The sequence below is a fragment of the Gopherus flavomarginatus genome, chromosome 4, assembly GCF_025201925.1.
Source record: "Gopherus flavomarginatus isolate rGopFla2 chromosome 4, rGopFla2.mat.asm, whole genome shotgun sequence".
In the NCBI taxonomy this organism is placed as follows: domain Eukaryota; kingdom Metazoa; phylum Chordata; order Testudines; family Testudinidae; genus Gopherus; species Gopherus flavomarginatus.
In genome coordinates, this window is record NC_066620.1 from 65,019,883 (window position 1) to 65,034,275 (window position 14,393).

A 14,393-nucleotide genomic window follows, 5' to 3' on the forward strand; every position below is an offset into this window, starting at 1 on the left:
AAGTATGAGCTGCTCCAAACCACAATCTTCATCCCAGATAAGCAAAGCTATATTTTATGTTAGAGCTTAAACTAATAAATGGAGGAGGCAGGGACTGGAGGAACAAAAGGGCACACTACAGATAGAAGCTTTCTGTTAAGGGAGGGAAGGTGCAGTCTCTACTGTGGCTGCTAGAAGTATAAATACATGTATTTTTGGATGATTGACCTCTGATTTAGATACTCCCAACTTTCACTTTGTTCTGCCTCTCATAATTTAAACTAGCCTGAAAGTTCAAGTACTCTCCAATCTTTTCCTGTTTGTCTACTCTGAACTGTATTCCTTTCCTGCCCTAATCTTCATGTGTGCACCGAACCCAGTTATTGTGTAGAATTAGTTAAAGAAGAGGAAGATGAAGATGAAGATGGAATTCTGGATAGCTAGGTAAGGATTTATGCCTTTAGCATTCATTTTCATCAGAGGTGGTCAGTTTGTTGTGTATGTATCTTTCCTATCCTTATTTAAGTTTTAATTATCTTCCATCTGGCTAAGCTCTTGCAGAGGACCTTAGAGATACTAAGGAACATCCATTCTATTTTTCCAGCAGTGTCCCTCTACAGACTTGATAAAGTCAGTTATCTGCAGTGCCTTTATTATCAGCTTAAATCTTAGCCTCCTGTGTATTTGAGAAGTGACATTGAAAGGGGAAGAGAAACAAGTAAAACCTCCAGCTTTCATTCAAAAATAATTGTCCAGAAAGTGTGGTATCTGTTGTCATTGTTCCTGTGCCATGACCTAGAACAGAAAGCTTTGAAAAAATTCATTCTTTTTACTGTAAATTGTCTAATAAGAATAAATGTAGACCATTTTATAGATTTCTGTAAGTTACCTATGGGTTTATTTCAGGGGTAAATGGATGATGAGACTTAGGTTTTGATGAAGGCTTGGGACCTGGCATGAATTTTGCATTTCAGATGCTGATATGTATAGACTGGCTATCTTTCAGTGGGGATGCTATTGATCTTTTATGGAGATGATAAAAAGCGACAAAGAGTCCTGTGGTACCTTGTAGACTAACGGATATATTGGAGCATAAGCAGACGGATTCTTGCCTGCATATTTATACCTGCCTCTGGAAATTTCCACTACATGCATGTGATGAAGTGAGTATTCACCCACGAAAGCTTATGCTCTAATACGTCTGTTAGTCTGTAAGGTGCCACAGGACTCTTTGTCGCTTTTTACAGATCTGGACTAAAACGGCTACCTCGTTGATATGGAGATGGTGTTTTTCATGTAGCACCTCCTGCTGGCCAAGTTACAAAACATTCTTTCTGTTTGGTCAGTTCGACTGGTAAAGGATTGATGATGTATTTATCTATTCATAAGGAGGAAGTTATTTTTAAATACGTCATACATTTTGTGAATTTTACATTTTAAATTTCCTGAGATTACAGTGAATGTTAAAGGTGAATAATTAAATCCGTACTAGTAGAGGTATTGTATTCACAAGATAGGTGAGTGCAGTGGTAAGATTATGCATTTAAGGTAATATACTTTAATAACTTTCATTTATCTATCTCTTTACATTTTGAAATATTCTCAGATGCGTTCCAAATTTTGTATAATATATTGTACATATTCTGGAGGCACTGGTTGTGACTCCATAGTTAAGGCTGAGTTCTGTTTTACATTTAAAGTGGAGATTCAGCTTCTTTATGTGTGAAAAGTATTCTCTCTGTGTGTGTATTTTTCATATATAATGATACTCTGTGTGTGTGTGTGTATATATATAAAATATGACACACAGTATTTTTCATACAAAAACAAACACTATTTCATACTGAAATAAAAAGTTTCCAAATTTTCCATTTGGTTAAAATTAATTTAAATCCTGCACATAGGCTATATTTGAAGAAATTTAATTGTAATTAAGCTATGTTATTGATGATTTTTTTATCTCAGTGCTTTTAAGTAAGCTACAGAAAGGGTACGGTGAACAGCTTAAGTAGCTTTTAAGTGCGACCTTTTGACATGAGAGGTAGCTCAACCAATCACCACCCTTCATTTTCAGCTAATTTGCACAGAGTAGTTCTCTTGGTTGTAATTAGTAAGTGGTCTGAGGGAGACTGGACAGATGAGAAGAGTTCTTGCTTGTAAATTACTTGCCAACTGTCATTGCTCTTTAAAGATTCCTTCACCACATGGTAACTTGGGCATCAGTGCTGGGAGATTCCCCATGGCCCAGCTAGTTTGGCTCCACTGCCAGCACAAATGAGCCAGGAGAGCAGGGAGACATTACCCCTTAAAGCACAGAGACATTAGACCCCAGGGATGAGGCACTGAGCAACCTTCCTTTCACACAGCATCAGTGTCTGTAATGCAGCTCTCTAAAACATTTAGTCAGTTGCAAATTAAGGGCCAGATTTACCAGTAGATTTCAGTAGCTTTGTGTCTCTCTAGAGATGCGAAGCAGCTATAAACCCAGCTTAATTAGTTTGGTTGCTTTGCAGTGCTCTGGTATACCAATGAATTTGCCCTTTGAAAGTTAAAATTTTTTAAAATGATTCAAGGTTGGTACTACATGTCATCAATCTATTAGAAATATTGTATAGAAATATTATCTTTGGTATCTTATTTAGGGTTCATGTATGAAACTTAATAACTTAAAAAAAAACAAACAAGGAAATTCAGGCAAAACTGTGATGAAATGGAGTTACCCTTGAAAGTTAATGCTAGAAACGTAAGGTTGAAAAAATATTACAGAAATGTTGCAATTATCCCAAAACCAGGTATTTCAAACCCAGAAACTTCAGACCTAAAATTACACTTAAAAGAAATCTAGACACGTTAAGGTATGGAAATGCAAAGTTAAGGCATCCAAAAAACCTTAACTTTGCCCTGTAAATACATCAGGAGGTAAATATATGTATATATATATAGAGAGAGAGGGAGAACAATCTTTAAAAATCAGTTTAATCTGGAATCAAAAACTAAAATGTTCATTGCGTGGCATCACTAGGAGTCAGTAAAGGTTGTTTGGATGCCACAACTCTCCCTTTCTATACCTTTTAACATACTTGAATTCATTTTCAATGCAGCCGTATCTCTGAATTTCCTGGGGTTCTAATGCTTGTTTTTTGGGATAATGGCAACATCTCTATAATGTATTTTACCCTTAAGTTACTTTCATATATCCTCAACCTTACCGCCATTTCAGCATAGTTTTGTCTTAGAATATATATACACTATATACACTATATATGGTGTAGAATGCAGTGACTATTTAATAGTGCACACCGTCTGTATTGAACTGTGTAGGAGAGGAAGTGAAGAAAAATACCATATCCAGCTGAAACTGTTGGGGGAATTTAAGGAGGTAAAATTTAGTTGCCTGTGTTGGAATTTGAACATGATGCACAAGTTAACACCCTTGCTCTTGGAATATTTCCACGGGATCTTTTAATAATTGTAGGTAGTCAAAACATTGTTTTTTACAGTTCATAGTAAAGATAGCACCTCCCTTAAGTGAAGTGCTAATAGCCAGACAATGTGGGGGCTTGCTCAGTACTGACTCAGAGGGAAGAATATTGCCTACTAAATCAGCTGTTTCATGTCCTGCTACCTGGGCTTTTCTTTGGAAGCATCCCATCCAAATGCTGATCTGGTTCCTGTTAGCTGATAAGAACTGGCACAATCACAGCACAGCATGATACATTAGTTATTGCTAACCCCAAAAGTTACAAAATTATGAGTCATACCCTGCAAAAAACTCAGGATATTAGTCCCAAAATCATGAGATTGAAATAAAAATAATAATAAAATAATGTTTTTGGCCTGTCTTCTTATTTCTGAATTCCCCGCCAAACCCCAATATGTGTCTGACAGTTACAATGTTGTCAACTGTTGCAACTTTACAGTGAGTTATGCAGTGTGTACCCTCCACTGCAGGAGCTTTTACAAGGACTTAACTGAGATTAGGGGCCCTCTTGCTAGGCACTGTACGAGCACAGTTTAATGTTAAATGTAGTGGTGAGTTTGTGATGTGGGAGCTGGAACTGAAACCCACCAATCTCATGTAAGTGGTACCAAACATCTATAGATGGGAACAGTTTTTAATCCCTATTGAACTGAGCAGGATTCAAACTGACAAACTGAAGGCTAGGGAGCTCATTAGTAAGGCCCTTCATTTTGGATTTTTATAGTATTTTTTTTCAAAATGTCCTGGGAATTTATCCGTGTTTATTCTGAATTTTAAAAACAAAGTAATCTAAAACAAAGGTAATGGGCAGAGAAGGAGTGCCTGGGGAGGAGGTTACTGATGTGGTTGTTGTCGGGTGGTCTCAGCTGCCAGGAATGGGCTCTCTGCTCTTCTTTCTCCCTCATTACACGGAGGAAGCAGAGTGGGTTGTGCTGAAGGGCCAGGAGCATTGACCGTCCTGCCACATATCACAGGGTCCCATCTTCAGCTCCCCATGCACAGAGTCCTTGCTGGCTTCCTGCACAGAGTAGGCTAACTGCCAATTGATGGCTGCTGCACCTGCACCACTGGAGAGCGAGATGGGCAGAGAGCCTGGTCTGGCAGTAGAGACCATCCACAGAGAGCCCATCTGCTTCCTCTGCCAGACAGTGCCCACTCCTGACCCCAGCCCTTCAGTGTGGCCCTGGGAAGTGGACAGGGCTGTGCCAAAGAGCTGAGATTAGCAGCGGGGTCAGTCTATGGGTGGGCGAACAGTACTCATGGAGTGCAGTCTTCCGTTACCCTCCTGACCCTGGCCCCTCAGTGTAGCCATATGTATTTCCTCTGCAGAATATTTATGGGTCCCCCAGCAGCCAAAATTTGGGTGAAAAATCAGTAAAACCCGAATATTGTCTTTTTCAAAACCCAGAAATTTTTTTGAGAAAATCAGTAAATACCAACAGCGAAGAGCTTTGTTCATTAGCAATGCCCTGAGACATTCAGTCCCCCGTAAGTTTTAATGTTACACTTTAGATAATAACGCTTGCCTTCTGAAAGATAGGTTTATTATAAGTTCTGAAATTTTTGGAGTTTGAACGGGCAGGTTCTTCCCCTCTCTGGACTCTCCAGCAAAATCTCTTGCCCCTGGTTCTCAATCTGAAAGACTCTACAGAAGAGTATCACACTCTATCCTTAAAGGGAAAGATACAAACACCAGAAATACAACAATAATACAACAACCAAATTCACTTCTAAATACAGTGTTTTGCAATATAAAATCATGCCAACAGTTTCTCCAGGGTTGTTTCATTAACTTTTCACCCCACATGGGTCATAAGCAGGGTTTGATAACTTTAAGATTCACGGTACTGACCTTTCCTATTACACCGATACTTTAGAAGTAACTGGTGGAGGAAAAGAGCATGCTGTTATTCTCTATGTGGACCAGCCTATACAGGGAGACAACACACACTTTGCAAGCAGGGGCGGCTCTATGTATTTTGCTGCCCCAAGCACGGCAGTCAGGCAGCTTTTGGCGGCACACGTGCAGGAGGTCCACTGGTAATGCGGATTTGGTAGCATGGCTGCGGGAGGTCCGCTGGTCCCACACCTTCGGTGTACCCACCGCTGAATTACCGCTGAAGCTGCGGGACCAGTGGACCTCCTGCAGGCATGCCACCAAAGGCAGCCTGACTGCCGCCCTCACGGCAACCGGCACGCTGCCCCCCGTGGCTTGCTGCCCCAGGCACGTGCTTGGTGCGCTGGTGCCTGGAGCCGCCCCTGTTTGCAAGTATTTTTGAGACTGTAGTAAAATTCTGAGCATCAGTATTTTGGTTACTGGCTCTGTCTGTGGGAGCAGTGTGATCTGAGAGTTATCGTCAGCAAAGTCAAATGTAACAATGCTTCTGGGTAATCTGAGAGGACCGGACCTGGGATTGCTAGATGTAAAAGCATGAACATCTAAAGAACTAGAGCTCTTTGTGTAGAAGCAAGTAGCAGTCATATGCTTTTACATATGATCTAGCCACTTCAGGGTGAAGCTGAGCCACACTGTGTTAGCATTAAGAGTGGTTCAACAAAAAAAACTTCAAAAACAGACTCCAATGAGAAACTGCAGAACTGGAATTAATTTGCAAAATGGACACCATTAAATTAGGCTTGAATAAAGACTGGGAGTGGATGAGTCATTACACAAACTAAAAACTATTTCCCCATGCTAATTTTCCCCCTACTGTTACTCACATCTTCTTGTCAACTGTTTGAAATGGCCATCCTGATTATCTCTATAAAAGTTTTTTTTTCCCCCCTGCTGATAATAGCCTACCTTAATCGATTAGTCTCATTGGAGTTGGTATGGCAACCCTCATTTTTCATGTTCTCTGTGTGTATATCTTCCTACTGTATTTTCCACTGGATGCATCTCATGAAGTGGACTTTAGCCCACGAAAGCTTATGCTCAAATAAATTTGTTAGTCTTTAAGGTGCCACAAGTACTCCTCGTTCTTTTTACTGTGTTAGCATAGTTCACTAAGCTCCTGATTTGATTTATTTCTTCTGAAATGCTCTGTGGCAAAGTGTATAATATTTGGCTCTGTTATGTTCTGTTCCCAGCCTGAAATGACCATGTGTGTACTCTCAGGTATATATCTGTGAAATGGGTGAATAATAGTTACCCTCAACATAGTGGCATGAAGTCTTGATTCATTATAAGGTTTGTGATGGCTTCAGAAATATTTACAGCAGTCAGTAAAAGAACTGGGACTAGGATTTTGGTCTCTAGGCATGCAGGATCATTTTGAAGTAAGTGACCACTTTGAAACAGTCAGCCAATAAAGTAAATAAATGTATTTGCTGGCTACCTAAAGATAGACTAAAATTCTGTCTGCAACATAAAATCAGAATGTTAGGACATTTATTTTAAAAGTTAATCTTTCAAATGTTTTCAACTTACGTAGTTTAGCCACCTTTGTGGATGGAGTAAAAATTTCGTAAAACGCTTATTTAAAATCGTTTTAAAGAATACTGTTCTGCTTACACTAATGAAAAATACATATTAGTTGAAACATTTATCAACAGTGATTTTTAAGAATTGTTCCTCTAACACTCATTTTGGTATGTAGATGGGACCTAAATAAAACGAGAAGGGAAAATAGCTCTAAGTACAAAAAGCTTTCTTAGTTAAGGGCTAAAAAGAAATAATCGTTTACTTTACCTAGTTAACTTGGAGTGATGAAGAACGTGAGACAAATTTACTGTATTAGCGAACAGCCATTAGATTAGAACTAAAATTACATTAGGTAAATGAAAGGTTATTTTACACAGCAGAGGGAAAGATATTGCTAAAATCTTACAGATTCTACTTTCTCTTAATTGAAATCTGTTCATTTAATATGCACCTTCTTTCAGTGTGGATAATTCATAATTGGAGAAATGCTATCATCTATTCAAGTCATTTTCGTGGTTGTTTTTTTAGATCCACCAAGAAAGCGTATAGTATCCCATTTAGGATTTTCCAGAACTCATAATAATGACTTCAGCTGTTCATTAACCTCTGAACTGTGAGATCCCTTTGGAAAATGAGGGGAGCAGATTGATTCAAGGTTAATACTTGTTTGTGGAAGGTGAAGCCTCCAAGGTAATGCAAAGGGTGGATAGGCCACTTTGTTCAAGAGCCACTGCCTGTGACCTTGCATTAGCGTTCAGAAGTTCAAACTATGCAACCAAGAGTGAAACCCAGAGGTAGTTTTGTCTAACAAAGCCTGACTAGTCAGATAACTTTTCTATAATTAATAAGAGGAAGTTGGTGTCTGATGTGTCAAGAGTTAATTTAGCAATATGGAATTAGAAGTAGCATTATAGTAAAAGAGAATTTATGGCTTCTGTAGAGAAGCAACATTGATTTATTGAGTTTGTTTTTAGTGTATGAAATCTTTCATGGTAGTGGAAAGTTGTTGGTCAGTCTCCATAGCCATTATAGAATCAGGAAGCTATTAGTAGTTCTCAAATGTGTTTGTATTACGGACAAACAGTTGTATGAACAGCCGATTTTTAAGGTGGATGATGTCTTCTTTGATTTTCTTGATAAATCTAATCCAAATCCTGTAAAATTCTGATAAATTCACAGCTCTTAAATTTCCTATAATTCTCCTAAGTTCTGTTGGAGCCAGCATGTCTGAGTAGGTGCAATATCTGTAGTTAAATCCATAATCTTCTTTACAATTCTCTGGTTCTTGTGGCTGGGCAAAATATTTTGCTAGGGCAAGAGCACTGACAGCGTCCTAATGAATCATTGGTAACTTGGGAAGGGGGTCTTCCTTGTCTTTAACTTGCTTTTCCTCTCTTTTCGCTTAGGTACATCCGAATAGTTGGCACCCACAACACGGTGAACAAAGTTTTCCATATTGTGGCATTTGAATGCATGTTTACCAACAAAACCTTCACTCTTGAGAAAGGTCTTATAGGTAAGAAATACAACTGTTGTTTAATTCTATAGTTATCTCTACTGTCTATAAATTACTAAAGACATTTTTGTTCTCAGTCATTTCAAGTTTATTGCCTGAACTCACCTTGTCTTTGCAAGCCTAGGGTTCCACTCATACCGGTAGAAGCAAAGCCCATTTGTTCGTAAGAATATTCCTGTGCTGGCTTCCATTGTAGGTTGGCTAAATGACTTTAAAGATGTGTCTGCACTACAGAGCCTATGGTGTCATAGCAGTGCCTTCATAGCCACCTAGTGTAGACACAGCATACATTAACAGAAGGAATTTTTCTGCTAATATAGAAATATGATGTCTGCAAAGAACATTGTCTGTGCTTACAGAAGCACTTTTCTGGCTGCGTCTACACTGAGAGTTTTGTCGCCATAATTATGTCAGTCGGGGTGTGTTTTTTTCATACCTCTGCCCGGCATAGCTATGCTCACTCAAATTTTGAGTATAGGCCAAGCCTAAAAGATTTACTCTGACTGTCTGCTGGGATTCTCAGCATTGTGAGTTACTATGTTAGCCCTCTCAAGCCTCAGCAAATGCTACAGCTAAGCTGTGTAACAACTCCCTGACACACCAGCTTGTCTGCCTTGCCAACAAATTCTTCAGGACTCTGCCAGTCCAAACTTTACCTTGCAGGTAACAAATTCTGAATTCTTCAGAGCCCCAAATTATGAATTCTTCAAAGATGTCTCTCTGCAGTGTCCAGCCCTCTCACTGGACACTTACTGAAGTTAGTTGTGTTGGTCCTTTAAAAAGATAATATACTGTAGCCCATTAATTTAACTGAGGTTTGACAAGTGCTCTTATTTCAATCACAGCACTGATTTGGTTTATAGTAAAATAAAACAAGTTTATTTTAACAATAGAACATAAGATTAAGTGATACCTAGTGTAAGGAAAAAGAGAGAAAGAGTTACAAGGAAACAAAAGTAAAAATACTTTTCTACCACTAAACTTAATTTCAGCAAGTTACAATCTTTGCCTAAGCAGGTTTCTCACCTAAACTCAGTTCCCAGAGACTTTAACCCCCTTTGGCTGAAGAATTCAACATTCCGTGATTTCAGAAACCCTGGCCCCTTTAATCCCCCAAGTGATGGATACCACAATGGCTTTCTGTTTCTCCTTAGACCTTCCAACGTTCATTGACCCTGTTACAGGAGACAGCTACCTGCTATTCTTCCCTTCCTGTTGACTTCCAATCCCCCTGCTGATTCATATGTAAATAGGGGTTCCATTGTGTTGATTCCGTAATGCTTAATTTACACTGGAGACCGGTAGATAGCTACCTTCTCTCCTGTCTGGGAGTAAACCTGTTTCTCTCTGTGTTTAGTCACAGACTTTAAAGCATAATATCAGCCAGTATCCATAATTCCTCATATAGTGTTAACGCATACGTTTCACGATATTATTCGGTATGTGTCACAGGCTTTCATAAAAAATCTTACCCAACCCAGTATACTTTTATAATACAGTAATATTGTATACAATTAGTTGATTCAATTATTTATTATTTGTGTTTCAGAACCCCTGTCTTTATTGCTCAATAAACCTTTGAAATTTATTCTTCTGAAGTGTATCCCTAGAGGAAGTATCTCTCTCCTGATGGGATGTAGATGCCATGCTGCCTTCTCCCATGTTTGTTAGCTTGATAGCTTTGTTTACTTTATATGTAATATACATTCATTGTGTCTGGCTGATGACCAGGCTAAACAGACAAGCAAATACCTGTTCCTTTGTTTAAAGGGCAAACTGTGTTTATGCATCGCTTGCCAAACACATTTTAGGAACATAATTCTAGCACATATTTATAATTCTTTGTACATATCCCATACATACATCATACAAGAATATTAATGATTAGTGAGTTATTAGTTTTCCAGTGATATATTACGTGCCATCTTTTTGGTATATATCATGATACTCACTACACTTAACATAGTGTTATGTCAGACCTGACATACAGTAATGAATCACCAGTATGCCTCTGTGTCACACTTACTATGTTTAATGGCTAGAGTAATTGTTACAAAATAATATTTTATAAAGATTTTTTGAGACTTCCTGTAGCTGCTGTCTGACAACATTTGAAGAATTGTCTTGTACGCTCCAACCCACACAGGAAGCACCACTTCTTGCAGTATATTTCAATGCCTCTTAGGATAGTAAGATCCAGAATTCAGAGGAGGCTTTTCAGCATTCACAGAATTTTTAAATTTTATGCATGCTGCAGTGAAGGTGGAGGAAAAACAGTTTTCAAAAAGGGGGGAAAAATTCTAGAGGGACATTTCTCTCCTGTTTCTTTTGTGAGATTTAACTGTAGAGTGCTAGTCTCAGAGTCTTCCAGTCCTCTATTTAGCCATGTACTGTGGAGAAACAAGGTAATTTCACAATCACTCTTCAGCATCTCATGAGACTTACCACAAAATCTCTTTTAAAATCTCCTTTTAGGCTTATAAGTATGTGAGCAGGCAGCCCCAGCCTGTGGAGCCCTCCTGCGACAGGCTGCAGCAGAACAAGTATGCCTGTTTCAGTTTCCCCTTGGTCTAGCCATAATAAGAGCATAGTTCCTCTCACTGTCCATTCAGAGTCCCACCTGTGGGCACATTTTAGTCATATATATCTGCAATAATCCGCAGAAGCCTCATGCTAAAACTGTTCTGTGAATTATCACAGTAAAACATAGAAAGATATAGCAATTTTCCATTCCTCTTTCCAGGGAGATTACTTCTAGATCATCCACCTGTGAGTCCACCAGCACTCAGTTCTCAGTTCTTTTCTGCTCTTATTCCAGAGCCCCAGTCTCCTGGCCATCCACCTGAGAGTGACCAGTTTCATGACACTACTGAGCCCTTTTCAGCCTCCTATCACTGGCTCTCCAGCTCAGGAAGGTCAGCAGGCTAGCCTTTCCACTTGTCTCCCAGCCAATTCCTCCCTATTTCCAAGTAATGCCTGCAGAAACTTCCTGTCTCTCCCAGGAAGCTGTCCCTTGCCTCTTTCCTTACTCCTCCCAGGTAGCTCTCATTTGCTATTCTCTACGTATTTCTCAGGCAGTTCCTTCATACATCTTTCCTTGTTTCTCCCAGGCAGCTCTCCCCTTCCTCTTCCTGTCTTCCCTCTCTTCAGGCCCATGGGCTTTGACTTAGTTAGCTGCTACCTGGTTGGGTTTAATCAGTCGCAGGTGCTCTGGGCACCCACTCTTTCTTAAAGGGGCCAGTCACATTGTGACAAAGATACATGAAAGATCAGGTTAAATCTTTCAAAATTTTATTTTGACATGGTTCAAGAGTGTGCAGGACTCCTCATAATACAGCTAAAAGATCTTATCTGTGCCCTGAGGAGTTCACAAAATAATATTATATCTGATGTCAGCAAGGCAGGGTATCCAGGCAGTGTAGGGAGGAATTGCATTTAAAGAAAAAGTGCAATATCAATAAGAGTATGCAGTTACTCAACAGAGGATGGTACCCAGCATGGTGGAGTAAATACTTTTTAAATAAATACAGTCTTAGCTAATTTAAGGTGCAGAAATCTTGTGCTCACTCATGTAAAGCCATATTATTACTGTGTGCAAATCAGTAACATATGTGTGTATTATAGTATTAGCAGAGCTGGCATTTTAAGAATTACTTAGGGTGCTGTTTTGGGTATTTAATCTACAGTTTAGGGCACATGTAACACTGATTGCTTTCAACTTGTGAAGTGAGAGCTGTATTATTTAAAGGCTACTTTGTCAGACAAATAAATAAGAGCAGGGGCGGGCAAACTTTTTGGGCTGAGGGCCACATCGGTTTTCCAGAATTGTCTGGAGGGCTGGTAAGGGGAGGCTGTGCCTCCCCAAACAGCCAGGTGTGGCCTGGCCACTGCCCCCATCTGACCCCCCCTGCTTCTCGCCCCCTGACAGCCCTCCCCAGGACTCCTGCCCCATCCAACCCTCCCTGTCCCCTGATGGTCCCCCTGGGACTCCTGCCCCATTCTCCCCTCCCGGTCTCCTGACCACCCCCTGGATCCCCCACCCCTGATGGCCCCCCACTACCTCATCCAACCTCTCCTCTCATTTCTGACTACCCCTGGAACTGTCCTCTGCTTCCCCTGACTGCCCCCCCAAGGATCCCTGCCCCCTTGTTCCCTGTCCTCTGATTGCCCCAACCCCTGTCCACACCCCTGTCCCCTGACCACCAGCCCGAACTCCTCTGCCCTCTATCCAATCGCCCTTGCTTCCTGCTCCCTTACCGCACTGCCTGGAGCACTGGTGGCTAGTGGCACTACAGCTGCGCTGCCCAGAGCACCAGGACAGGCAGCTGCACCACCTGACTGGAGCCAGCCACACCACCGCGCAGCACAGAGCACCGGGTCAGGCCACGGCTCTGCAGCTGTGCTGCCCAAGGAACTTGCAGCCCACCACCCAGAGCATTGCGCTAGCAGCGCAGTGAGCTGAGGCTGTGGGGGAGGGGAACAGCAGGGGAGGGTCTGGAGGCTAGCCTCCCGGGCCAGGAGCTCAGGGACTGGGCAGGAGGGCCTGGATGTGGCCTGCGGGCCATAGTTTGCTCACCTCTGAATAAGAGGGTCAATGTGGGTGGGTGTATGTGTGAGCTTTTAGATCCTAATTCACTGGTCTTTCAGATAATATCTCTCTGACACTTGGTTTGGTTTTAGCAGAGTTTTCGTGTGACATGTTGCTGCTTTCTTTGTCTGTTTTAGTAGTTGCATGTCAATGGATGCCTTATAAAAGCAGTTGCATTTCAGTTTCAATCTAGTGATGGAGACTTTTCGTTTTGCTCAATCTCTGTTGCTAAAGGTTGTAAAGGCTTAAGTATCTTTTTCATAGCAACATTAAATGGTAAGTTACCCTGTTAAAGTTACAGTTAGATTTTAGCAAAGAATAACAGTATATTGAAAGCATGACATTATCTGTGATACAATTAGCATATAAATGGCATAGAGTTCTGCCAGGAAATTATTTGAATTCTAGCCTGATGATAACAGGAATAACTAGCCTGATCTTTATTGACTTTGTTTTCCATGTTAGTGTTATAAGACAAAACTGAAAGTGCAATAAATTGAATTGTAAATGTTTGTATTGACCATAGGAAGTCTGAGATTTTTTTCTAATGTTTTGCAAATTTCCATGGAACCTCTTAGGGTTGTTGAAATGCATTATATTACAAAAAAATGAAAAACATTAAAGTTTCAATCGGAAATATTTAAATCGTATTTGCATACTCTTTCTTCTAAGCTTTGTTGGAACAGTAGGGACATGTTCTCACTCTAGCTTCAGTTGTGTGTTTTGATCAAACTGGGTGACAATGCAATTTGATGTTTTTTATTTGTGCATCTTATTAATAATTAAGTTTAACACAGAGCTCAAGACGGCTAGATTTTCAGTAAGATCTCAGTCAGAAGGCTCTGCAGATGATACATCTCCCCTTCATCCATTGGGACAGGCTTAGACTCCTGCTCCTTTATGCTTTTCCAGTCATTTGTCCTCTGCTTCTCATTACAGAAATCACAGGCCAGATTTTATTAAGTTTTTGGATTGTGCTTTCCAGTCCTTTGAAATGAAGCAGAGGAAGAGGAAACTAGACAGTTTCCTTTGTTCCTGCAGCTGCTGCACTCCCCCTCTACCTGGGGAACAGACCATGGATTATGTCATCGCAGATTTAAAAACCCATATCTGATGCTGTACATGATCTCCCAGGCACAGAAGGGTCTGGGGCCCCATGCTCAGAGATTGCCTACAGGATCAGGCCCCATTCAGTATCTGGCCAGAGGAAGAAGGGGTGGTTTCCACTGTATAACTGTTAGCCCAGTGGTCAAAGCACTCACCTAGGGTGTGGGAAACCCAGAGTAAATTCCCCCCTGCTTGAGGTTAGGAGAAACAGTTTGAACAGGGCCTCCCACATGCCTCAGGAGAATGCTCTGACCGTGGAGCTATAAGATATTCTGATATGGGTCTTTCTCAGTATCTC

General features: G+C 40.6%; 1 protein-coding gene across 6 annotated transcripts in view; it reads left to right on the forward strand.

Moving 5' to 3' along the window:
* The window catches only part of BTBD9 (BTB domain containing 9), a 369,159-nt gene that overhangs the window by 177,608 nt on the left and 177,158 nt on the right, over positions 1-14,393 (forward strand). For all 6 annotated transcript variants that reach the window (XM_050948554.1, XM_050948550.1, XM_050948553.1 and 3 more), the window contains one exon: positions 8,291-8,400. In XM_050948554.1, coding sequence (XP_050804511.1) covers positions 8,291-8,400 — 110 coding nt within the window. The remainder of the gene's footprint in view (positions 1-8,290; positions 8,401-14,393) is intronic.